The sequence below is a fragment of the Barbus barbus genome, assembly GCF_936440315.1.
Source record: "Barbus barbus genome assembly, chromosome: 40".
Classification (NCBI taxonomy): domain Eukaryota; kingdom Metazoa; phylum Chordata; class Actinopteri; order Cypriniformes; family Cyprinidae; genus Barbus; species Barbus barbus.
In genome coordinates this window covers 9,337,470-9,363,593 of record NC_136718.1, presented here as the reverse complement: position 1 = coordinate 9,363,593, position 26,124 = coordinate 9,337,470, and the positions used below count along the sequence as shown (strand labels likewise).

The 26,124-nt window shown below is 37.6% G+C and overlaps 2 protein-coding genes across 3 annotated transcripts in view; one reads left to right on the top strand and one right to left on the bottom strand.

The window, feature by feature from the left end:
- Positions 1 to 26,124, top strand: part of LOC306859778 (oxysterol-binding protein-related protein 2-like) — a 101,569-nt gene that overhangs the window by 53,133 nt on the left and 22,312 nt on the right. The window lies entirely within an intron of this gene.
- LOC306859777 (microtubule cross-linking factor 2-like) overlaps positions 1 to 26,124 on the bottom strand; it is a 46,828-nt gene that overhangs the window by 18,937 nt on the left and 1,767 nt on the right. For both annotated transcript variants that reach the window (XM_079401027.1, XM_079401028.1), the window contains exons 2-3: positions 24,648 to 24,872; positions 16,478 to 16,636 (exon numbers count right to left, since the gene is read on the bottom strand). In XM_079401027.1, coding sequence (XP_079257153.1) covers positions 16,478 to 16,636; positions 24,648 to 24,872 — 384 coding nt within the window. The remainder of the gene's footprint in view (positions 1 to 16,477; positions 16,637 to 24,647; positions 24,873 to 26,124) is intronic.

Genomic DNA, 26,124 nt, shown 5'->3' with positions numbered 1-26,124 from the left:
AAATGAAAGCATCGACTTAGCAGTGTATCGACCATTTTTGTGCCACTGTTTATTTTAATTTAATGTGGTTTGCTGACTCTATGGGAAAGAAGTCTGAACATAATGAGATTATAGCAACGTCATTTATCCCACCACTAACTCCCACTGGCCTCGTCCACAAGGCCTGCACATGTAAAAGCTGTACAGTGTGTATATACATGCTGTGTGATGGGGTTTTCTTCTGTATATGAGTCCTCCAGCACAAACACACTCACTCACAGTCACTCTAGTGACTGAGTGTTTCCTACTCTGGCGCTCCACACAGTTATAATAAAATTCCATCCACTTGCAAGACTGATGCAATTTTGCCTTTCTAATGCAATAGACGTGTTTTTTTCTCTTTGACACTCAAAGATTCACAATTTCATATATATAAACGTAAATAGAATAAAAATAGGCATTTGCAAGAAAATTTGTTTGCCAACTGGCCAATAACTTTATAAGGAACAGTGACATAATGCACGGTTTAAACTGGATATTAGGAAAAATAGTCTGACCCTCGCTGACAATTCAGATCAAAGACAATACAAGCTGTCTACTAAAGAAAACATCATTCATGACCATCAAAGTTTATCTAAGGTGTGCAAATAAGTTTTTTTTTTTCCTCCAGAAGTCATGTGGTAACATGAATGTGGAATATTCCACACATTAAGCAACCAACATGAAAATATGGGGAACAAAATCACAATATGAGCAGTTTTACTATAGAGACTGACTGATGCTTGTGAGAACACTTTCACCATTGAACAGATAAATAATCCCACTGTATAGGAACCAAAATATATTTTTAAACAAAAATAATTCAAAATAACAATGTAAAACAGTTTCATGCCGGTAAGAAATATTACTGGTCTGTGAATTTTCTCAACTCAGCGGGCACTGGCAGGTGTGGCAAAACATTAATTTCAGGTTATGGACTACCTTCCACATTTATTTATTTCACATGATGGGAATAACAACAAAACAATAATCTCATCAAAACCTGATCACTTCTGGTCTAAATATTGTAACAAGTCAAGATGAAAATAGTAACAGGTCTTTTCATTTGGATTGTGACATAAATCTGAGTGTAACAGATTATTGAAAAAAATAATCTGTCGGTTCTGTGCATTGGTTGTTGATTGGATGTTGCATTTAAAAGTGGAGGCAGATGAACGTGAGCTTGCAGAAGTGACATTAGAATTAAATGTTGTTTTCAATGGAAGGTCCAGTTATGACATTTTGATTATACATCCCAAGTAAAAAAAAAATTAAAACATGAATGAATTGTTAATAAGATCGATAACATGTTTTTAGAAAATAGTGAATTTTAATTTCATTCCGACTTTAATCAGAAGCATGATGGTAAATGTTTACTCATGTTCATCATTGCATAATTGTGTACTGCTAGCACATTGAAACTCTCAATCCAAGTAGTCAGTCATCTGATCACTGAATTGCTTATCAGCTACCTGAATTTCAACACCATGAAACCTAATGCAGGTACGGAAATCTGAGAACAAGCACACACACACAGGTCTATTCAGCCGTGCCCTGATCTTGTGCCTGCTTGATTTATTCTTGTGAAACACACTCATTCTCCAACACATGCTGTATGGAATAAGATGGTCATGTTACAGTCAGGGATGAAGAAAGAGTGTCACTGTATTAAACAAACCCCATCCATCCCTAAGGAACAACGGAGAACTCATTTATGTCTCTCTAATTTCTTGAGACTTGAGTTCGTGGAGTGTGTGAAACTGAGAGGTTCTCTAAGTCATGCTCTACTTCACACACTTTTTCCTTCAAAATCGAATGTATGTTGCGTAAGAGAGACTGTTGAAACACAAGGCTGGATAGAGAGCTGAATGTTTCTGAGAGAGGATTCTCTTTCTTTAGACAGGGGCATCATTAGGATTTTATTTCTATCATCTAACTATCTATCTATACACACGCATATATTTATTTATTTATGTATGTATGTATGTATAGGGAGCATGTGTATGCACTGCTTTGAAGAACTGGAGTCTTCAAGTGGAGGGACATATAAATAGGTCTTTTGTGTGACAGAACAATTTCTGCACTTTAACATGAACATGTCAAAAGGAATCACTGAATGGAAGTGTTAGTTAAGTGTCTGCTGTCTCTGTCATCTCCAGAGGTTCCTATAATCCTCTACATCCCAAATGACTCCAGAGAGAATCACACTTAATTTCCTTTCATAAAAATAGAAGTTGACAAAGCAAGAACGCTGGGAGGAGAGACACACTGGTAAAGATGTGGACGGATTATTTATTTTGAGAATTGAAAATAATTCCATGACAAACCGCTGATCAGGAGAAAGCTGTGTTTAGGTGATGTTAATAGGGCTGCATGAATAAAAAAATAACACCAAAATCACAATATGGGTTTTCAAATTATGGCTTTTCAGCAAAAAATAAATACATGCGCTGCATGTTTTAGAGTGCAATTTACATGTGAGCAGCTCATGATCTGGTGTTTTCAGCATTTCAGAGTGGCTTAGTTCACAGTCAATTTTGCAAAGAGGACACTAAAAATGTGCCAACAGACAAGACAGAGCTGGATACCTTTGGTATAAAACAATGACTCAGCTTTCAAATTAATAAAAAAAAAATTTTTAAACAATAAACACCATTTTGTGGCTCTTTAATGTGTCGTGACAGATTGCTATAGCACTTCAGTTCAAACAACATGTGAACTGATCATATCTTCCTCTTTATTAGTTATAGCATTAAATAAACATAAATGAACATCAGAAGCTATCTTGTTTCAAACGCGGAATGATATCAATAAACACCATTTTTCAAGTTCAAGTCTACCAACATTAATCTACTCTCCTGTCTGGTTTGTTTGTCAGACAAAATAGTAGATTTGACTTTATGATTGGTTAGATTGAAAACTCCTAGCAAAGGGTCAATTGCTTAGTTTACTTAGACTACCAGATCCCAAAAATGGAAGTAATATCAACCACAATTTTAACCTTTGTCTTGACTCAAATTATTGGAGGGTCAAATTCAGACATTTTTACACAAATTTGAATTAAAAGTGCAAAATAATAAAAAAATTTTAGATGAATGCCACAAACAAAAGTTCATGCAAAGTTTTATACTACTGTGTTAAATGTTTAGCATTGCAAATGCTTTCTGCTTCACATACTAATTAAAACACATGCATGGAGAGCACACTGCGCACCACACCAAAAGCTGGACATAACCACAGAGATAGGCTATGGTAAATCCATTTTCGCATTGTATGTTTTTTCTCAATTCCCAGACTGCAGAGACGTGACTGTTCCAGACTATAGTGGTTTCCCATGACAACGGCTTTTGTGAGCAGTTCCCCTGTAGAGTTTAATGGAACAAATTGATGAATAAATGGGGGGAGGAAGTTGGGAGAGGGAAAACAGGAAATCACAACCTTTCAAATCCATTTGACGTGAGGAGGCCCCTCTCCTCATGCACAAACAGGCAAAACAACTGCAGAAAATGACCACGCTTCCCCAGCTTTCTCTCTTACTAATTGCGCTAAAACACAAGTGTGCTAAAAGCCAGATCATTATCATAGCATTTTTCATAAAGCAACTGAGAGCCTGCAGGTGCTGCGTGTTTCCCACACAAATTCCGTCCCTCCGTACATGATTGGGAAATTAGATATTCTGTCTCTCTGATCCATGGCAACAGAATGTTTATTAGTTCACAACAGCAGGATGGCAGTGATAAACACTATGCCTTACACAAAGAACTGTGAAAATGTCTCTCCCCAAATACATTTCCAATCTTCTTTATATCCAAAAGCTGTCCGCAGCTTTTCTGTCCACATTAACCTGAGGCAACCAGAATCCATTTTAACCTACTTCTGTCCATCCTTATACCCTAGCATGTTCTCTTTTTTACCCCGTTTAATATTATCTAAGGTGTCTTGGAACAGAAATATGAGATTTCATCATGATTTCATCGTGATTTACCTCTCTGTGATGCTTCAAATTAAACAGTCTGTTTTGGGTATTGTACCTTTAAGACCTTGACATTTAAACAACCTCTGTTGTGATTGGCTAATCTCTATGTACATAATTAGAGCATCCAGAACATTAGAGTAAACATACAATGTACATCAACCACTTTATATTTAAAAAAAACATAAGGAAAATCCTAGTTTGCATGATACATCTTTAATAAAGAGCACATATGGTTAAATCACACATACACACACAGGTGCATGCAGCTTCTCTGCCTGCCCGGTTCTGCTGCTTGCATCTGTCAGCAAATCACTGTTGCCGTTTTACCAATGCGAACACAACGTGTCACATATTGGGCTCATCCTGTTCTTGGATTACTTATTCAGGATAAAGTTTTGGCATATAGCAGCGTTTGCCTCCAGCTTCCTCACACTTGAAGAGTGACATATGCTTCTGTCCACCAGTGAGCGGAACGCTTCTTTTACATGCTTATCAGGCTGAGTGTTAATTAGAGCTGGGAAACACTTTTATAATTACACATGACACCCTGAGGCCCATGAGAGAAATGCAGATATGTGTGCATGTGGGAAACAGAGCAGAGAAGTGATGAATGGAAATAATATCACATGATCCTTCAGAAGACATTCTGATTTGGTGCACATGAATAGAAAGTTCAATGGAATAATTTGATGGATGGATGGATGGATGGATGGATGGATAGAGCAGAGGCTCGCCTCCCTTCATCCCATTGACTTATAACAGAGATCCCTTTTGGGGAGTAATTGAGAATGATTGGGGAAAAGTCACATGAGAGGAGGCAATGCCTCCATCGCAATATGATTCAATATGACTGGTTATGTTCGGCTGTGATTGGTTCATGCAATAAATCCCGCCTCTTGTGTTTGTGAATCAGTCTGAATGAACAATATAATGGTGTTAATGGGAAGACTAATTTAAAAAAGTAAGTAACAGCCTGTTTCTCATTAACACCACTGACACAGCAATCAAAAACAATCACAGTTTGACTTACATTGGGGAAATATCCAAAAATAAAACACTGTCAGAAGATCTCTTTATCTGCAACCTGAGAGAAAACTGAAACAAAGATTCTGTAGATATGACAGTCTTTATATATTTCAGCATTTAAATTGATGAAAGCTGACTATAAACCTGTTTAGAATCAGCCTGAAGGAATTGGCCCCTTCATCTATGACCTGTCCTAGATAACACCAAAGCTCTGGATCGAGTATCTGTCCTTGTTTTCTGCGTGAAAGACAGTACGTCATAACATGAGCGAAATATCCAGCTCCCCACAGCCACATAAACTGCTCTTTGTCTTTGCATCTTGCTCTCCCATTTCAGAGGAATTCAATCAGTTAGCCCATGCGCTCATTAGAGAGAATAGCAAGCACTTGACGCTCATTAGCGTGTCGGGTTACGAACCGCATGTGCTCTTGGTGGATGAAAACTCTCCAAACATTCCTCTCATTGCTCACTTTGTTCTCTCATTTGTATTAAGAACGAAATTTTGGCATTCAGACTGGGAGACTGAATTTGGAGGACGTTTTTGGAATCTGTGGAAAAGACCGAAATAGGTCAGATTCCTCAGTTTACAGCATAGCAAGGATGAAAATATATGAGTAAGATTTGTAGGTTGGTAGACATCTGAAAGGTTTTTTTCGATTTACGGCAAAATATATCAGGAGAACCTCTCAAATCAAAAGGCTATATGACAAATCTGTGAGTGGGGGTGGGTAGAATTACTGAGAAAAATTACTGAGCTGGAAAAAATATAACAAAAGTAACACACAACGGCTCTATATCATAGAATATGGGAGAGAGGTCTTGAAGAAAGCCATCCATAAGCATTCCCATTCATCTCAATGGCAATTGCTTGGCTGGAGCAGGTTCTCCCTAAAAGCAGGCAATTTGAAATCGCACTCAATTCTGCAGCCAGGCTGATTTGAGCCATAAATGCATCATGAAAGGGCTGATTGCACCACAAGAACACACCAAAGTTCAAAACACTAGCGACAATCCCAAGCCGTGAAGTCAAAGTCTGTTTCACTTTTTAAAGGTGTAATGGTAAAATGGTAAAACTGCTACTATAATATATAAGTATTATTGATTTATATGCTTTCCAAAATTGCTTAGTCAAAATACACAGATAGGGTCGTCAATTGAGAAGGACGGGCATATTAACAATGCTAACAAACCCCTTGAGGTTTTTTCTATGGTTCACTAACTTATCTCAAGTATAAAATTAGATCACTGATGCAGAGAAGTCATTGAGTGTTACATGTGCATTAAGATGGCTACAGAGTTGGTGATGAGTGAAGACAACGGGGATAAATATAGTAAATTCACATTCAGTTGATTTGCTATTAAAGCTCCGCAGGAAATGTTTTAGATAATGTAGCAGCAAGCTATTGAATGGTTAAACATTTAGAAGGTCATTAGGGAGAAACAGTCATCAATAGACAACAGACATATAAACCAGATTATTTATCCAAGAGCTGTGTGATTAGATTGTGAGGCATTTAATGACTTCTTAATCAATGGCCTTTCTCTATTAATGAAGATAATTGTCTATAGTACTTAATAAACACATTGCACCTTAATCAGTATTAAATGAATTTCTTGCCAAATACCTCTGAACTGCTTCAGCTGAACAAACTGGAGTATGAATTCAGTATGATAGCATGATGAATCAGTATGCATGCTGGTTTAAAGAGTTTAGCTGTACTGTAACTCAAGGCATGCAGTAAATATGTAAGGGATAATCAACGGCTAGCCGCACGACGTGGAGGCAAAGAACCACCTGATGCGAAGCGGAGGGGAGAAAGCAGAGAAACATCCACACTTGTTTCTCTGCTTGTGCATATGTATGTACAATGTATAATTGCATGTGTGTGTCATGACTTAATGCACTGAAAACAAAATGTCAGACAATATAGAAAAATGACTAATCAAAATGAATTGGTTTTATGACAACAAAAAAGTATGACCTAATATCAGTTAAATTAATTTTAAGGTATGGATCAAATAACATTCACATCAATTCTCAATGTGCATAAATCTAACTCGACAAATATGTTATGTGATTTTTGTATATACACCAAGGCCTAGGTTAAAATGTAAAAGAAATATTTAAAATATTCCAGGGTCACTTTCAGCTTTTTTTTCTTTCTGAATCTGGTATATACTGTACAGTATAGTGAGGACTACAGTAACACTCTTCTAATAGAGCTGTAGTTTCTGCTGGCCATATCACCTCAGGTTATTGGTCTAGACAGATTACATTGATAAGGTGAGCAGGTCACTGGACTGCAGTAATAAACCCATTTTACTGAAGAGAATCGCTGAAAGTGTAATTCTGATGTGATTAAGTAATCAATCTCACTCTCAGCTCACTTCTCAAGCCATTATATCTAAAACAGAAGTTCCTAACTACAATCACACTTCACACGCACAGCGCTTCTCCAAAAGCAATTTAGGAGCTTTGTCTGTAATGAACCCATCACGTTTAAAGATGACTCATAAATCTATATTTAAACCAAAGGATTCCAATTTCTGAACGTGCTAAAATAATAAGAGTCTGCAGATTCCAACAAGCCATAATGAATAACCCTTTAACAGATCAGTGAGGTGTACAGACGCAGATGAATATTGATAGTTAGTCTTGTGCAAAGGCAGTGAAGCGAAGACTGTTATCCATGCTCTATATAAATCAATGCAGCAAAGTGCATGAGCATGCTTTTCTATTGCACTCGGTGTGTATGTGTGTCATGAAAGATTGTTGGTTGACCCAGATGAGGTTCACAGGACAAGGAGTTCCCAAGAGCCTGAATATGAGGAGACATGTCTTATATAAGATCTGGCTCAGATACTCAAAATCAAAGCAGCAGCTTACTGATCTGATTAGGATGAAAGCAAAGGATCTGAGATCTAACCACTTAGCTTCACCTAAGAGACCTGTGAATTCGATCAGAGGCCAGGAGTTGTGTTGTGTACTGATGTAAAAGCCTGAACATGGATCTGAACATAACCATCTGATAACAGGAGTGAGGACTTGTCTTCTATATGAACAAATGCTTCTTTTTCACTTTTTAACATCTCACACACTATAAACAATAAAATGAAGGTATAGTATCGAATGGCTTGATTCAATAATATGGCTTGTTTTAGCATAATCAATAGCATTGCAAATCAAATTCATTTAACCTCAGTCCTGTGAAACACAAGTGGATGGGAACTGCATGACACAACTGAAATAGCACTGTAGATCAATAACAATCGCACAGTTGTTAGAAATATCTGTGCCACAAACACATTTCAGCTGATTATAAATCTTACTGCTCCTTTTTAAGGATTTAAAATATATTTTTTTAAAGTTTGGATTTTTAAGTACGTTTTTTTAAGGTTTTCACCAAGGCATTTATTTGATCAAAAATACAGTACTATTGCAAAATATTATTACAATTTAAAGTAACTGTTTTCTATTTTACTCTATTTTAAAATGTCATTTATTCTTGTGATGGAAAAGCTGAATTTTCAGCATCATTACTCAAATCTTCAGTGGCACATGGTCCTACAGAAATCATTAAAAAAATCATCAGAAATCACAAATCTTTCGCTGCTTGAAACATTTTCTATTATTATCAATGTTAAAACAGTTGTGCTGCTTAATATTTTTGTAGAAACAATGAAACCTTCAGGATTCTTTAATAAAATAGAACAGCATTTATTTGAAATAATATAAATGTTTTTACTGTCACTGCTTTGATCAGTTTTTGCTGAAGTGAAAAGTTCTAAAAATCTGTTCTAAAATATGCCACTAGTAAAAAGAAATAAAATGAAAATAAACTATTGAAACAAGTAAACAGGTTAGTATGTACTTGTCTGGACCATATTTTTAGCCTGCTAAAAGATTGTCACAGCAGGGAACCTGACAGATCTAATCTTGTCCGACATGCTAAACTTCTTTCAAACCGCTGATCTCAGCTGGTTTCCACAGACACCATCTTAATACACGACATGCTGCTCACCTAATGCAGTTTGTGTGGAGATGTATCCAGGAGACAACACAATTACACTGCCATTAAAAGCAGAAAAAAGACCAGCCAGTTGGTGCATGCATGTGTGTTTTGTGTGTGTGCATGGGTTTTATAAATGACCTACAAGCGCTGCAGCATTGTCACTATCAAATCTAATAACCTCTAGCTGCATTATGTCTTTCTGCATGTGTGTGTGGGTCCAGCCATCAATCAAACACACATTTCCCTTTCTGCGCTTTCTTTGTCTGTCAGTTCTGCATAGTGCTGAGCTTCATTAAAAAAAGAGCTTGCCACTAACTCCCTCCCTCCCAACATCCTCTTATCGTTTGTTTTGCCTGTGCCATTTGTTCAGTCGCGTAATTCTCAAGTGGAAGCAGTTGGAGATTACAAGCTCTCTGTCTGATGTGTACAAACATACACACGCATACAAAGCTAGGAAGGGTTCGTATAACAGAGTCTGGGTTCAAGACAGATAATGGCTTTCATTTAAATGTGCAAATCTAAATCCTACTACAGTGACTTTAATGTCAGATCATGTAAGCACTGACATCCCAGACGCTTTTAAAAATTAGACCCTTTTTTACCTGACCAACACGCGTCTGGTGATCAGACATTCAAAAATAGCTTTTACAAATGGCTCAAAAAGGAAAACGAGGAAGACATGATGAATGGCAAACAGCAACATCAGAGGTGTGTGTTGCCTTTAGTTTGCATAAAGGCTATAGACAAGCCAGAAAAAAAAATTAAAAACTGGGTTTTGGTCATTTGTTTAGAAATTACAATACTGTTCAAAAAATGTTGGGGTCGGTAAGATTTTGGAATGCATTTATTTTAATAAAATACTGTAAAAATGTAAAATAGTTGTTTTCTATTTTAAAATGTCATTGAGTCCAGGCCTGAATGTGTGTGTTCATCAGTTTTGCATACTTCAATCTTGCTTGTCGTGGGTAGTATGTTTGGTTTTCCATGCAGACCTTTACTAGAGCATGAAATCACCTCTCACTCCCTGAGGAAAGAACATGTTTTCTGTATTATGGATGTGTGTCGGATTTAACCACGGATTGGTTGCACTTCCTGAAATGCAGGAATAGTACAGGTAAAATATTAACTTTGGTGTTTGCTAAGGCAATTACTATTCATTCATGCTCATACTCATTCAATAGAAATTTGGACAAATCCCTAACTACAAGTAGTAAACTCTAAGGACATGAATGATACCACTTGTGAAAAAGAAGTGCGCTTAATTGTATTCATTGTGCGTAATTTTATAAAACAAAAAAGTGTATTTAAAAAAAAACTGTACTTGCAGATTTGAAGCTTTACTTTAAAGTACATTTTAAATCATTCTGTTTTAAAGTATGCTTTGATGAGTTGACTAACATACTAAAGCACAAGTACTTAATTTCAATAGCAGTGTGTTATTTGATATCACATATAAAGTTTAAATTTATGAAATTGCAACTTCAATAAAAATGCATAATTACAAGTTTCATAGAGACATGGCATTTAAAGTATTTTTAGTGTATTATAAATGTTTGTCAGTACATTTGGCAGCACCCTTTAACAATATAAGTAATGAAATTATGTACTTAAGTAGGTCAAAACAGCACTCTGCATTTATAATAAATGTAATATATAATGTATTTTATTTTTATAGCAATTAACATGCAGTTATGTGTCAAAAAACAGTCAGTTAACGCTCAAGTTTATTATTTTAAAATATATAATTTCTGTAAAAAAGTACTCTTTTAAAAGTATGCTAAAGTGTACTTCTTTTTCACAAGGGACTTCTTGGTTTTTGAGAAAATAAACATATCCAGGTCACACGTGTGCGAGTATATATGTGTGCGTTTCTTGCTTGCTTTTATTTCATATTTTTCCCATCATGTTCCAAACCAGTATGCCATGTGCTTTGATGCTGCTGTACAGGTCAGACCGTACAATACAGAGAAACACAGCTGCCATCCTTCCCAGACTCAAGACCTCACAACCCAGCAGCTATTGTGCCTCCATTTAACTCTCTTCTTTGTGTTATTTACAGCGATGTAAATATTGGATACAATGAAAACTGGATATTGTAAATACAGTCTGAGAACACTCACTTTATTATGACTGTGTGCATTGTGTGTTCGTGAATCTAATTCATTGAATAGTATTATAATAGACAAAAAAGGGCAATTTGAAATGCACCACTATAACCACACAAACACGTACTACACTGTAAAAAAAAAAAAAAAAAGTTGAGCCAACTTGAGCAGAGTCAACTTGAGAAAACTAAAAAATCTGCTGAAGCTGGTTGTCTTAAAATTTTAAGTTGGCTCAACCTTTTTTTTTTTTTTTACAGTGTACAAAGTATCATGATACAGGACATTCTACTAGGGTTATTGGACCATTTATGTACCATTAGTATCTTCAAGGTATTAGAGTACCATGTAAACACCGTTGTACATGAATATAATAATCATTCAATACCACTATACCATGGTACCACCAGTGTTAGAGAAAAGTAAATTGATTTGTCTTGAAATGACAAGGCTCATCTATCTGGAAGTTATTTCTTATAAAAGCTCACAGCACTGTTCTTACTGACTTACGACTGTTCTCGTAATCAGCATTTCATTACTCTACTTCTGAAATAACAGTTACATGACCACCTGCTAAATCCCACATCATCCCTCAAACTTTCAGAGAGTTTTCAGCAAACTCTGAATATTCTGGAATGCTCAGAATTCCTCAACATCTTCCCATGCATTTCCCAACAAGGGGATTTTAAAGTTTAAATAGCCCTGCTGCATGACTCCGCTGACTGTCCATCTATGAGTTTTCCTCATCTAGTGTTTGTTTCCATCAGAGCGGCTGACGCTGAGTTAATGAACCCTGCTTCAGAGACCCTGCACTTCCTTCCTTTCTCAGGGTTTCCCCTTCAGAACGAAACAAAGATAGGAGCTTCCTGAAAAATATAAATAAAAGTTCAGTCAGCCTCATAGGACTGTTTCCTCTAGCACAGTCTAGAAGGGCTCTGGATCAACAAATAAGCTGTATATGGATAATGCCACTAATACTTGCTGTTTTTGAGACTCATTAGGCTCTGAATGATAAATTAACAAATGAGCTATTGGTATGAATGCGTATTTGGAAAAAGAAACAGTAGTAATAAGGTTGCGCTCTTGTACTAAACTTATACTATAACAAAGCCTATTATACACCTGTAAAACAGCCCCTCCACATAGCGACCACCATCAGAAGCCATAAACACACACAAACACACACCTCTTACACTCTCAGCAGCAGTAGACATGTGAACGTAATCACCCGTGAGACTTCACGCCAGCTGCAGTACCGATCGATACCCGTTGTGTGTTAAATGAAGTATTGAGAGAGAGTTTGAGAATGAGGGATGGAGAGCATAGAAGGAGAACGAAAAGCATTTGTAAGATGGGAAAAAGGATTTTTGGGTGGGGTGCTATCTAGGGTAAAAATCCCTACATCAGCAAGCTTTCATTTTGAGTGTTTATTTTTGTGTCAGGAAGGGTGATCTGATGACATCAGCGTGGTCCTGAAAGGACTCTGTCCTTTCTCACTGACCTACTAAAAGTCTGAGAAGTCTCTTTAACAATAAAACGATTTGTGATCATGGTTGAGAACTTCTTCTACTTGAACTATAATAACCATAATAATACAGAATTAGTTAATCAAGTCACCTAAAAAAGATGGTGTTACAACAGAAAATATAAACCAAAACACCCTAACAAATAACAAAAGAAAAAGAAGAAAAAACTATTTAAATAAAATGAAAAATGAAATAAAATGTGATGTTTCATGCAAGGAATTCTGAGAATGTGCTGTTTTTCGCCATATTTCTTACTGGTAAAAAGCACAAATTTGATAGTATTTTACAGTAAAATATTATATAGTGGAATGTTAAACCACTTTTTACTGTTGTTTTTTCCAGTTTTCGTTTTTGTCCACTTACATTGTGCTGATCCATGCTTGTAATGATAGAACAGATCAAATTTGTCTATCAAAGTAAAAAATTGTACAGCAAGTCCTTATCAGGAACTTGTTGTAAGTCAGTGGTTCTCAAACCTGTCCTGGAGTACCCCTAGCCCTGCACATTTTGTATGTCTCCCACATCTATCACACCTGATTCAACTCATCAGCTCATTAGTGGAGACTGAAGTGGGTGTATCAGATATAGGGAGACATACAAAATGTGCAGTGATGGGGGTACTTCAAGGAGAGGTTTGAGAACCACCAATGTAAGTCATTAAAGAAATTTGCAATAATTAATAAATAAGTTATAATTATTTTATACAGGACACTAACTGTTGCACGCCGCCTAAGACTACAATTCCCATCATCCATTGCACTGACGACACACACAGCTGATTGCACTGATCACACACCCTACATAAACCATGGACTTCCTCTTCCTCTCTGCCGAGTATTGTATTGCGTTTATCACTCTCATAGCGATAGCTACTCTACGGAGCCCAAGTCTTAGTCTTAGTCTTACTCTTGCTTTACCTTGTGTGTTCTCTTGTGTTTTGACTCCTGCCCATGTTTTCTGGATTTACCCTTTTGCTTGCCATTCGGACTCAGTTTGCACCTCGATTGGATTATTGCTCTCGTACCTGGATTACCGCTTCTGTCAAGCCCTTTGGATATTGTACGCCGATCGCCGACCACGCCTGTAAATAAAAGCTTGCACTTGGATCCGCACGTCTCACGTCTTGTTCGCAGTTTCTGGACTATGCTTTGTTATCAGTCGGTTCCTCATTCACCGTGGGTGTCGTGGAGGAGGAACGCGACATCGCGTCCGTGCCGATAATGGTGGCCTCGGTGTTTAGTCAATCGCCAGCTCTGGGACATTCGAGTTTATTGACCGCAACTCTGGTGATTAAACCTGCTCGTGAAATGGCGGCCGTACCCGAGCGCACTCACATAATGGAGGCGACAGCGGAACCCGTTCACAAAATGGCGGCCACAACGACGCTCCGTCATGTCACAGCTGCCATTCATGAATCCAACCAAGTCACAGATAATCTGCCAGCTGATCTGCCAGAGTCTCGCCACGTCTCCGCTGATCTGCCAGAGTCTCGCCACGTCTCCGCTGATCTGCCACTACACGATTTTTGCCCTGATTTTCCACAGATTTACAGTCTGGAGAAGTTGATGCTAGTTGGCAAAGATCAGAGCCATTCTGCATATTTGAGTTGACAGAATCCATAGCAATCAATTAACTTAACTTAAAGTGACAAGTGAAGTATTTACACAGACGTTCAACGTGAAAGAGTTTAAAGAGAGCACACTGAGCTTAATGGGAGCAGCAACAATTTTTTATAAATTTCATGTAATATTTATTAAAATGACAGGATTTTTGCTAAATAAATAGTCTAGGTCATGTATTAAGTTCATTCATATTTTAATATGAACAACTATTATTAATATCTATGAAATTATACTTTTTCTTATTGATGTCACACTGAAGCTGTGTGATTTTCATAGTAGTGCACCCTTTAAGCTCACCTTACAATAATATGAAATCTTTCAAAATTACAGCACTGTAAAACCACAGACCAGCAATAAACTGTCAATTTATAATAGTATGGATGTAAAAGTACAAGCCAGTAATGCCTGTGAAGTAATATGTTAGCGTAGCACACAATCGTATACAGCTAGTCAGCTAACTGTGTTCTGTAGCATCTGCGCTGTGTTGCTAAAACTATCTTTTGGATCTAATGGAATTATTTCCCACATCCATGTTCCAGGTTCCAATCTCTCAATTTTACAATAAGTAGTGAAACTTACCCAAAATAAAGGCTTAAACATCTAAAAAAATGCACATTTAAGGAGCTCATCTTTTGGTGAAAGTTTTCAGACAGCTTTCAAAATGGCCGCCAGACAGTGTGAACACGTGGAGACTCATATCTCAGTGTGCAATGATATGATTGACTTGAAATTATAGTAAGTATTTAGTAACAAACATATCAATTGATTAAGACATCAAGTAGGATAATAAATTATTTTTTCTTTTTATAATCTGATCTCAAAAATGGAAGTGTGCTTAATGGGTGCGTCAGCTTAATAGGTACGTTTACCCTAAATGTTTACACATCTCTTTCATCCTGTACTTTGTTTCTGGAAGTTCAGTTGAGGATGAACTCTCGCTGTGTACCATAAGTGCCCGCTATGCCAAGAATTCAGTCCTCAACAACAGAGAGCGGCACGCATCCTGCCCTGGGCTTTCAGCCAATAAGAACACAGAGCAAACCTGTGAGCCGACCCAAAGCAGAGCAGCCGAGCGAATCATAGCGCTGACATTGACTATCACAGCGGTATACAACACCCTGTAAAATGATTCTCGAAGAAAAGAGTGAACTGACCAATAATGACCGTTGCTTCATACAATATTGCATTTATCGCTTTCTATCATGCAGCAGACATAGCTAATAGAGCACAGACCAACCATTGAGCCAATATAGACCATCCTGCCAATGATCCATTACTCAGAACACAAAGGAACATTTATTACCAAAAGAATGCAGGCCAAAATAGAGAATTAACCAAACACAAGGAGCATGCTTTATGTTCCTCCTCATTAAACTGTCAGTAGAGAAAATCTAACGCTAAATTCATGTGCTCCCCGTCCACCCTCAAACCCACCCACCCGAGCTGACATTTACACAGAGAAAGTCAACAGATCAGTCTGAGCAAAGTGCTCTCAGCTCCTGCCGTAACACACAAAGAGCTTTGACTACAGCGAAGCGCTGCACCTCTAAACAAAAGTGTCAACATAAAGAGTTCTGCCTCAAGCCAAATCAAGTACAATATAAACACTTTTCCTTTCAGAAACTTTCCCTGGAGCTCCTAATGAAGCCTTTTCGTAGAATCCTATTTTCCCCAATTAGCAACTTCTTACAGAACTCACACTAATTTCCATCATTGCAGCTAAAATGGCCAAAAAAACGGAGAGTTCCTATTTTTATAATGAATAATGCCTCAAAAATCCTGTGATTTGTCACCAAACTTACAGTTTTTGCCCAATGAGACAAGCTAGAAAATCCCCCAAAATCCCATTGACCTATCATATTTAGGGACCACCACAGTATCATAGAAATTTAGGGGTGGGGTCAATAAGTAACCACCTAGCACACAGCACATAGCAATGCTTTAACAACCATACAAATTAGCTTTATCAACCACAGCAATTCTCTGGTAGCACCCAGACCACCCAAGCAGAATCTTTTCTTCAGTTTCATAATGCATTTCACACTTCTTTCCTGTGGTAAAATACACAGCAGTTCATTGCATTTCCCTCAAATTTGAGAAGTGTCATACTTCAAATATCTACAGCTCATTTAAAAACCCACTTGCTATCTACTCACCATCCTGAAAGCTTCTGTAATGATCGGTTATCTCTCACCTCTCTGGCCTTCTCCATCTCCGCTTGCAGGACCTGCTTGGCCACCTCTAGATCCTGTAGTTTCACCCTCAGCTCCTCGTTCTCCTGCTCCAGACGAGATCTCTTCTTCTCCACAGCGTCCAGCTCATTGTGCAGACGGATGGACACGTCTTTTGCCACCTAAAACAACGCCAACAGTTTTTTATGAGGGGAGCATTAATAATATCCTCTGTGAGCTGCATAAAAAGACGAGCTTAGTGAAAAATAATAGACAAGAGAATGTAAATGTATTATATTGAAATATTAGAGAAATGGTAATAAACATATTTCATTCAGTGCTGATAAATACAGAAAACTGTTCGGTGTACTGCTAAATACTGATTAAAAATACTGCATGCTGTAGTAATTAATCCTATTATAAAATGCGTCCTCTTTTTCGTTTTAGCATTGCCAGTGAAAAGTATTGAAGATGGTTGGTCTATGATTCATATCTCCCCTGAAGGTAGAGGAAAGCTCATTAAAAGTGGTTGATCGTAAAGCTGCACTAACTTCTTAAGGAGGCAGTTATCGGTGTTGGGCATACAAAGACAGAGAATCCAAACCCATCTCTACCACACGCATACTGGTGCTTGAACCATTTTAGCAACACAAGAGCATTTGTCATTACTGACCATGTTTGTATGTTTCTATAGGGCACATATTAAGGAAGGATGAAGGTTTGTGTGAGAGGAATGAGGAAAGAGAGGGCAGCAGTCACTGAATGGGGTAAATGGGGATTGTGAAGGGCTAGGAGAAGAAACACAGTCCCTGTTTGTGAGGGAGGGTTTTCTCCTCTCTGTGTGTCTGAACCACAGCCAAGGTGCAGCTGGGTACCCACAATGCTCCTCTGTACCAACACCACGCTCTAATTCATATCAGATCCCTCCATTTCTCATTCTTTCCTTTTCTTTATTTCACCAACAGCCTGGTTTCATCAGTCTTTTTTTCCAATTCTCATTGCCAGGAGCTATAAACATCATTGTTTATCCATCAATGTTGTGGAAGAAACTAACTAAAAGCAGCAAAACTACTACCTTAACTATAATATTATAGTAATTCACAGTTGTTTTCATTTCAGCTTTTCCAGTGCTAGCTACTTTCCCCAAAATGTTGTGCTGTGGGAGGATAAAATTGTGTTTGCTGTCTTGCTGTTGATTTATATTGGACATGCACATTAAAAACATTATTTTACAGCAAAAAAAGAAAGATTAGTGAATATTAGTAAACATTATCCTACAGTACATGGTGAAAAAAGGTGAACATTATAATTGGAATATATAGGTTATTTACTATGTACTATATATAATATTATAATTAAAACTACCCTAACTATATCAAGAGTTTTTATACAGTATCAGTCTTTCAATGGACAAACAGAAAAGCAGGAAATAAATCAATGTCACCATTCATGATATAATTTAAAATATGTTTCTAAACCACGAAGCCCAGGGTTTTATGGGAATTGCACGTCTATATAGTCACACAAAAGCTCTGAAAGTGTCTGTTGGTCCCAGATTATTTGCATTTACTCCTCCCTCCATTCTGTCTGGGCGCCACCCACCTGCCTTTGTTTGACAATGTCACGGCCTGTTGTCTTTTTACATGCAAAAGGAGATAGACACCTCTGAAGCACTGTGGTGTCGTGTGTGTGTGTGTTTAGGTGCTTTGTTGTCCGCCTCTCTCACCACAGCCTGATGTGGAACAAGCTGCCATATCTGACCAAACCCAGAAATCAAAGAAGTGTAATGACCCATCAAAGACTAATAATGGCTCATTTGCATGTGACCATGACTGTTTGTAAGCAGAACTTGGTCACATATATAAATGGCTCTGTGGAATTTGTTTGTCTTTGGGTTTGATTATGTGTGTGTGTGTGTGTGTGTGTGTTTCGCTCCTCTCTGATCCTGCTTTACAGGATTGCGCTGCCTCTCTGATGTGCAAACGGTCATTTTAAATGACTTTCCTCCAGATCTGTATCTGGTTGCATCTGCGGTACAGCTGCCCGGGCACATTCACACTATAAACTCAACCTTGCCCTGCTTAGAAAAAGCAGACTGCCCTTTGGTTAACCTCTTAGCACACAAGTGGCTCAGATGAGCCATATGAAGACAGTCCAAGGGCACCAAATACTGCTGTGTTGAAAGACACCCATTAACGCAGCTTCACTACATTTTTAAACTGACTAACACTTTAAATGCAGCTTCCAGCCATATGCCACTCTTGAGTTCATTTTACAAATCCTTTGAAACTCACAAGTGAGTAACAGTCAACATAAAACAGCATTTGCAAACCATTTTACGTATGTGATGCATTTCTGAGTGAAAAAGGATATTCAATGAGATAAAAGTAGGGCAAGTAAATGGAGACTTTAGCCTAAGTCTCCTGCTTCTCAATTTTTTATTCTAAAAAAGAGACCCTAGTTATCTCAAATGTGCCTCCCCTAGAGTTTGATCTCGGCTTAGGATCTGGTTTTTAAAGCGGGGCTTTGTCTTGCTCCGTGGCTGTTTGACATATGAATGCAGCACATGGCTGATTATGCATGTGCACTCCTCACATAGATGATAACGAAGCGGTTCAACAGGGAGTGGACCAAGCCAGCTACACGATGAGTAGGTATTCATTTTGTGTCTCTTTCTCTCTCCTCTTATCTCCAGGATGCTGCTGCTAAGCTGATATCTGAACAGGCGAAGGCCAAACTGACCAAACAGTATTTTCCGTGCTCATCATCATCTGTCACCATCATCACTTCCTCTTTATTATTCTCCTTCTGCCCAGAGAATTATTTTTTTTCTGCTCAGAGGTTGCTCTTTCATATCTCAAGGCTAACTGCAGGTCTCATTAAGCCCACAAAATACTTTAATATTCATGTATGTGCTAGGGTATACATACAGTGCATGTAGCGTAATAATTTAATCAGCGGCACGGTATGCACATACTGTGCAAAGCCTGGTTTTTATAAGCGTGTGTTCTCTGTACGGTCATCTCACAGATGAAACTGACACTAATCGAGTGCTGCATTGATGACATATTTTTGTAGGTCAACCCATAAGTTAGCATCACCCTGGTTCCCTTGACAAAAACCCAATTGGATAACCATTGGATTATTGGAGAAAATAAGTTCAAACTAAGGTTTATGGTTTTTACACATTTTGTTCATCATGACAATCTTTACAAATGAACTTTTATGAATTTTGAAGCCTAAATACAATCACCAGAAATAAAAAAGCTAAACATAGACTAAAAACAAACTACAGCAAGGTCACGTCTTTAATGTCACCTTCACTAAGCTTTTGAATTCCTGTAATCCTATATAGATGTGTTAGCCACCCCCTTTTTCAAGACAAATAAACCTTTTAAAACGTAAGGGGATATTACTGTGTATTTTATGCCACAAAATAAAATGTGAAGAGATCTTTATCTTGTGTTCACAACAGACCTTATTTCAGGAATTTAATCAAAAACACATTCAAAACACCCATTGACTTTGGGACAGCACGCATTCGCATTTGTGTCAAAACTGAAGTATACTTTGGGATTTACCCGTCATTTAAATATTAACTTTATCTTAGCGGTTTGGTCCAGAAATAAAAATAGAAACAAATAAGACAATTATTGACTTACAGTAAGAGTATAGAGCTATAAATTAAACTAGCAGAGCTCAAAAAATGGTCTTGGATAAATCTGATAAGAATTCAAATCTAAACATAGATTGAGACATTGTTGAGATCTGTAAAGTCTAAAGGAGATAACTAGGGTATTTTTCTTTCAGAAGAATATTTTGAGAAGCAGAAGACTTAAACATCTGCATCCTCCATTAGAAATGGGCATGCAACAACAGAAATGTTGCATGAAATCCAGTTTTAAACTATCTTGCCATCAGAAAAGAATAACGACTCTGCAAGCCGTATAGTACAGGCACTAGATCTGAATGGGAGTGATTCAGTTTTGACAAACTATTTCATTTCTGATATTTGTTGTCTACAGCTGTAATCATTCTCTCCGTTTCTCAGCTGTTGTTTTTCATGAGCACATAGCCGGAGAAGCTCAGATGGATAACAGAGGGAGAGAGGAAGCTCCAGTGTTCCTCCAAACCCAATTTCACAAGCCACAGCAGCTGATGAGAAGGTGTGGAACTGTTTTCCATCCTTCCCCTGACAGCTCTGGGAGACGTTGCTCTCATTGGATGAGAAATGAGGCCAGTGCTTCAGAGAGCAGGAAATGGTGCAGGGATCATACAAACATTCAGATCCTCAATCAACCCTTTTCACCCCCACCCCCTCCTGACCATGACATCATCCCCTCCCCCTTCATCCAGAGAGAGATGGGAAGAAGTCAAACATGGGAAACTCATGTAAGTCCAAGGGGGATTTTTTTTTGTCTTACACAGCCTCTTGGTCAGAATATCACTGACCTCTGAATGGAGTTCATTCATAAGGAAAGTACTAAGCAAGAACTGATACGTGGTTCATCTCAGCCCCAAAAAGTTCACAGAAATCAAGGGTTTTGCTTAACATGTAATACATTATGGGCAGATTGATTCATCAGCAAATATTCTGTCATTTTAAGATAACAAATTTTCAAATTCAGAACATTCAGAATTCAAAAGAAATGTTTAATTTGTCTTCATTGTCTTTGTTAAATATTTGATTGCGACTGGTTATTAGCATCCTTCTGGGGTAATCAATATTCTAAAAATCTGTGCTCCCCCAGATCTTTCTTTTCACACAATATAATATTTTCAACTCATATTAGCATTTCATTTCCAATTATTTATATTTTTGGTAAGTAAGTCACATAATAAGCAAGATAATGTACAGTCAGCCGGTCATTATTGCGAAATAAACCAAAAGGGTGACCTGCTTAACATCACGGTCCCTTTCGGTTAGTTTTGCCTGTATATAAAGTTTCTACTACAAAAAAAATTGTTCATAACAGTCAGCCTAGCAACAAGACAAACATTGAATCAATCTTCTGAGGTCATTTTCACTAGTTGATAACATTTGGCAGCAATTGTGTTTGTATGAAACAAGAGAGTGTGTCTGTGGTGTGAAACGAAAGACATAATAGTCAGATGAGTGGCCTGCTCAACAGCATTGCCATGGACGACAGTGAATATTAAAAAGATATTAACCACTAATCTTAACTGAACACTGCAGCAAGTGTTACACAACTGAACATATGAGCATCTTGATAAATATATGCACTATATTACATTTCTTCTTTTATTTTTACTGTCTTATGGTGCTGGGTATCGAGTTCGATACTTTTTAGTCACCGATCAAATTGCTTCAATACCATTGAGTATCGAAAAATAAATCACGTTTTAGATGGGATGTCAACAACAGCTTAAAAATAACTGCATTTACTGTGTACAGAGCAGTGCAACGGTAATATGTATTATGTTTATTGTTCTTTAATTCTAACATTATAACATGAATTGCAGTGAAACTGTTATACAGTTGAATTTATTTATACTATAGTCCCACAGAGTTGCACTATTTGTGGCGGCATGTATATGCAAATTCATTCTCAGCCAGCAGGAGCCACTGTTGGGAGTGGGAGAAATCGAGTTTTCCCCGGTAACGCTGTACACAAAACAGAGCTCTGCTCAAACGCTGCTTTATCAGACAAGATGAAATGAAAATGGCATCTATAATTTTATGAAAACATCTGATGTCGGTTTCCATCAGAAATACAGTGATATAAAAACACCTGCACCGGGTTTTGATTTTGAAACGTGCAGTGCTCAACCAAGCTTCTCCCCACCCACCAACCATTCGAACTTCCGTAGGCGGGATTTGTTTTTGTGATATCACAAATACAGGAAAACAACTTTGTAGTCCAAACGAGCCATTCGTTGTAGTTCTTGAAAAGGGATTTTTTTAAAAACAAAATATCTCCCTTTGTAGTGGACTTTGAGATTTGTAACTTTGTAGATCTTTTTATGCCCAAACATACACACTACACACTGACTAAAATTCAAAAAGTGAAAAAGCATAATAGGACCTCTTTAAACTAGTACTGATTGTTGCACGAGTTGTTCTAATAACCCTGTAAGGCTACAAGAAAATCTGAGTTAGCACTTCGATTTGCACAATGTTTTGTTGCTGTGCTAAGCTGAATGTAAAGAAACAATGTCCTTCCTCCTTAAAGCCTATAGCATGCCTGTCACAGCGATAGCAATGGAGTATTTCAACCAGTTGAATGCACAAGCGCCGTGAAGATCAGTGTAATCTGACCTGGCTGTGGAGAGACAATTGACCCTGTGTTAGGAGACTCCTGTCAGCAGTTAAAGAATTCAGCAGAGGCTGAGATGGTTTTTCTACAGACACCATCCCCCTCCTGTGTTTCACGCCACATCGATTGTGTTTTGCAGCCTCTGATCCTTACCAGCTGTGTCCTGAGTGGTAAAACTTAAGCATGTGACAGTGTAACTTGTTCTAGACCAACACAGCCAATCTCAGCACAAAATAGCACAAAGAGCCGCAACATTTGCTTGGCAGAGGAAATCACTCTCCCTCCTTTTCCTCCCTCTGTTACTGTATACAAATCAGCCATGTAAAAGAGGAATACAGTGCTGATGGGAATGACATCATGGTTATTTCTCCTCTCACTGACAGACCAGAGAAAGGAAGTATTGTGTGCTCAGCCATGTGAGACAGTTGCCTGTGTGGTGCATTACATGCTGCCTAACGCATGATCTTACAGTCTACCACAGACGTTTACATCATTGGATATTTTAAGAGATTCACTTCATTCAGAGAGTCCCTTGTGAAAAATAAGTACACTTTAGCATGCTTTAAAAAAAGTACTTCATATATTTTAAGTGGGGATTGAATATACTGTTTTTTCAGACACTTAACTGCATGTTATTTACAATTAAATTCAAATGTATATTATGCATTTAGTTGAATTTATGAGTGTTTTCGACCCACTTAAGTAGGACTTAAGTGACATCTCTAGATAGAACATCAATTACAATTACATGTGTAATTTCATAATTACTTCTGTTGTCTTTGAAATATGGTTAAAGTGTGTGGCTGCATTTACTCACAAGCATTGATGGTAAACTACAATATACTTTTATGTATTTAAATATATTTGTAATTACACATTTGTAATGATGAGTTGCAATAGTACATTTAAAGTGCCCCCATTATGGATTTTTGAAAATGAGCTTTCATGCAGTGTGTAACACAGCTCTAAGTGAATGAAAACATCCTGCAAAGTTTTAAATCTGAAAGTGCACCGTGTATAAAGTTATTGTCTCTCAAAAGAAAGAGTCGAATCTGAATAATTGAAACGAGTCATTTTTAAAACGAATCCCAAGCCGTTTCATGTTGACGATGAAACATTAGCATATAGGCTGCCCACATGTTGCGTGCGCAGACCTGGGAAAACTTGATTTTTGCATTGGTCTGAGTGAAAATGCAAATTCATTCTTTGCCACTAGGTGCCGCTTTTGGAGCGTTAAAAGATCACAAACACTGCTTTAAATGAAATCGACCAATCACCGCAGATTAGCGTCACCCAAAGGAGGGGTTTGGAAAAATTAATTGTTGAGCGAATCGTTTGGGAGTCGTTGAGCAAATAAGGTAAAAATAAATGCATATTATGAGAAAATGAAAGTGTTTTTTGACCTTGCATGCATGTCAGCCTGTTGTAGGGTACTCTCAAAACCAAAATATGAACCTTTCATAACCCATAATAGGGGCACTTTAAAACATTAACTTCAACTGTAATATCTAATAACACACCACAGTTAAATTACAATTGGCTTTTTTACATGCGATTTACTATGCTAGTCAAAACATCAAAATAAGTGTACATAAGCATAACAAAAGATTAAGTGCAAGTGTACTTAAGTGTGTTTAAGAAACAGCTATGAAAGTGTACTTTCCGTAAGTATACTTAAATAGCCTTTTATTTCATTAAAACTGTATCATCTGCAAATACAGTTTCTTAAAACCTACTTTAAAGATTTAAAGCACACATTCAAAACAATTAAGCGCAGTTCATTTTCACAAGGTGTTTGAGTCAAAGTCAACTTAAAGATCAAGCAATCACTTAATACATTTGGTGGCTTTTATCTGTAATAAATCACACCTTCCCACCAACTGAATTACTACATCACACATTAACTTGCTCTAACCTTGACATCTTGCTCCAGTGTTTGGATAAGCTCCCCGTCCACTTGTCCGGTCTGGGCCACGCGGATGCTGCGTCTCTCTGCCTTCTTGAGGCGGTATTGCAGGATGCGGCAGGTTTTGTTGGCCTGATCCAGCTGCTGTCTGAGCTCCTGGAGCTGATAGACATCCTCCTCCATATACATGTCCCTCATCTCCAGCATCTCAGAGCGAAGCTCCTCCATCTCGTCCTGATACACACACACAATGCATCATTTTAGAAATGACTATGCGTTTTGCAAGCTTTTTCAAAAACATATTGGACATTTTAGTTAGATAGGGCTGCCACTGGTGTCACCTAGTATCAAGGGTAGCGTGAAAAGCCACTTGAGATCATGGTAGCTACTAATATCTGTATCATTATGTATTATGCTGCATTATGATTTTCCTCGACTCTTTTACTACACAGTTTACATAATAGCGCCATGTTGAGAAAGCAGATTTGCTCTCAACCCAAATAAACTATTTATGCCTAAAACGGGTAAAAATGCATCCCGCTTTCAGAGGCTGATAGATGCAGTGGGCCACCGCGTGCTGCCACACATTTCCAGTGAATATAGGTCAACTACTGCAGCTCGCGTCACGTGCTCAGCGCGCGGATAAACAATGGAGTGAAAAGTGGGCGCGGGCGCAGTGGACTGACTGACTGCTGCAGCATCTGTACAAACAGCTGCATTATTCAAGCAACACGCGTGCAAGAGCAACTAACCACTAGCCTTTTTAACGCTTTTATATTAGGCATGGCAAATGAAATAGATTTGGTTCCGTCATGGTCTTGTGATAGTTTATGAAAACCGAGATTACAAAAGAATCACTATTTATCTCTTACATATGACTCATAGTAATTCTGGAAAAATGACCTGCTCATATGATAGTAAACAAGGAACTTAAATATATGCCTTGAGAGAAGAATGAATACAGTGTTTCTAGTTTCAGGGGGAAGGAACATAGACATTTAGGTAATGATATATGGCAGAAATACAGTATTATACTGGTTACCCTGCTAAAAATGTACCATTGTGACTTTCACCAGAAAACTATGGTTACTACAGTTATTTTGACTAACTGCACTGTGAAACATGTTTTCAGCATCATAAAAACGTCTTGTTGTTTCCATCTCACAACAATTTCAGTCATTTTCTATTCAGTTTTATGAATTTCTTAACTTCACTTTCTTGATTCAATAATTTATTTGTAAGTGGGCTAGATCGCAATTAATGAACCAGTTTGATTTTTAGAAATGTAATAATCTAGCATTTTTATTTTTAATGGGTTACATTTTTATAGTGTAGTGATAATCATAACGAATTAAAGATTCTGAAATCTTCTTATACTAATATTGCATTACAGCTTTACTGTAACTCTTAACTGTACACTTTGGAAAAATGTTTAAGGTCTTTAAAGGTTCAGCAAAGAACCTCCCTGTGCATCAAGGACCGTTTT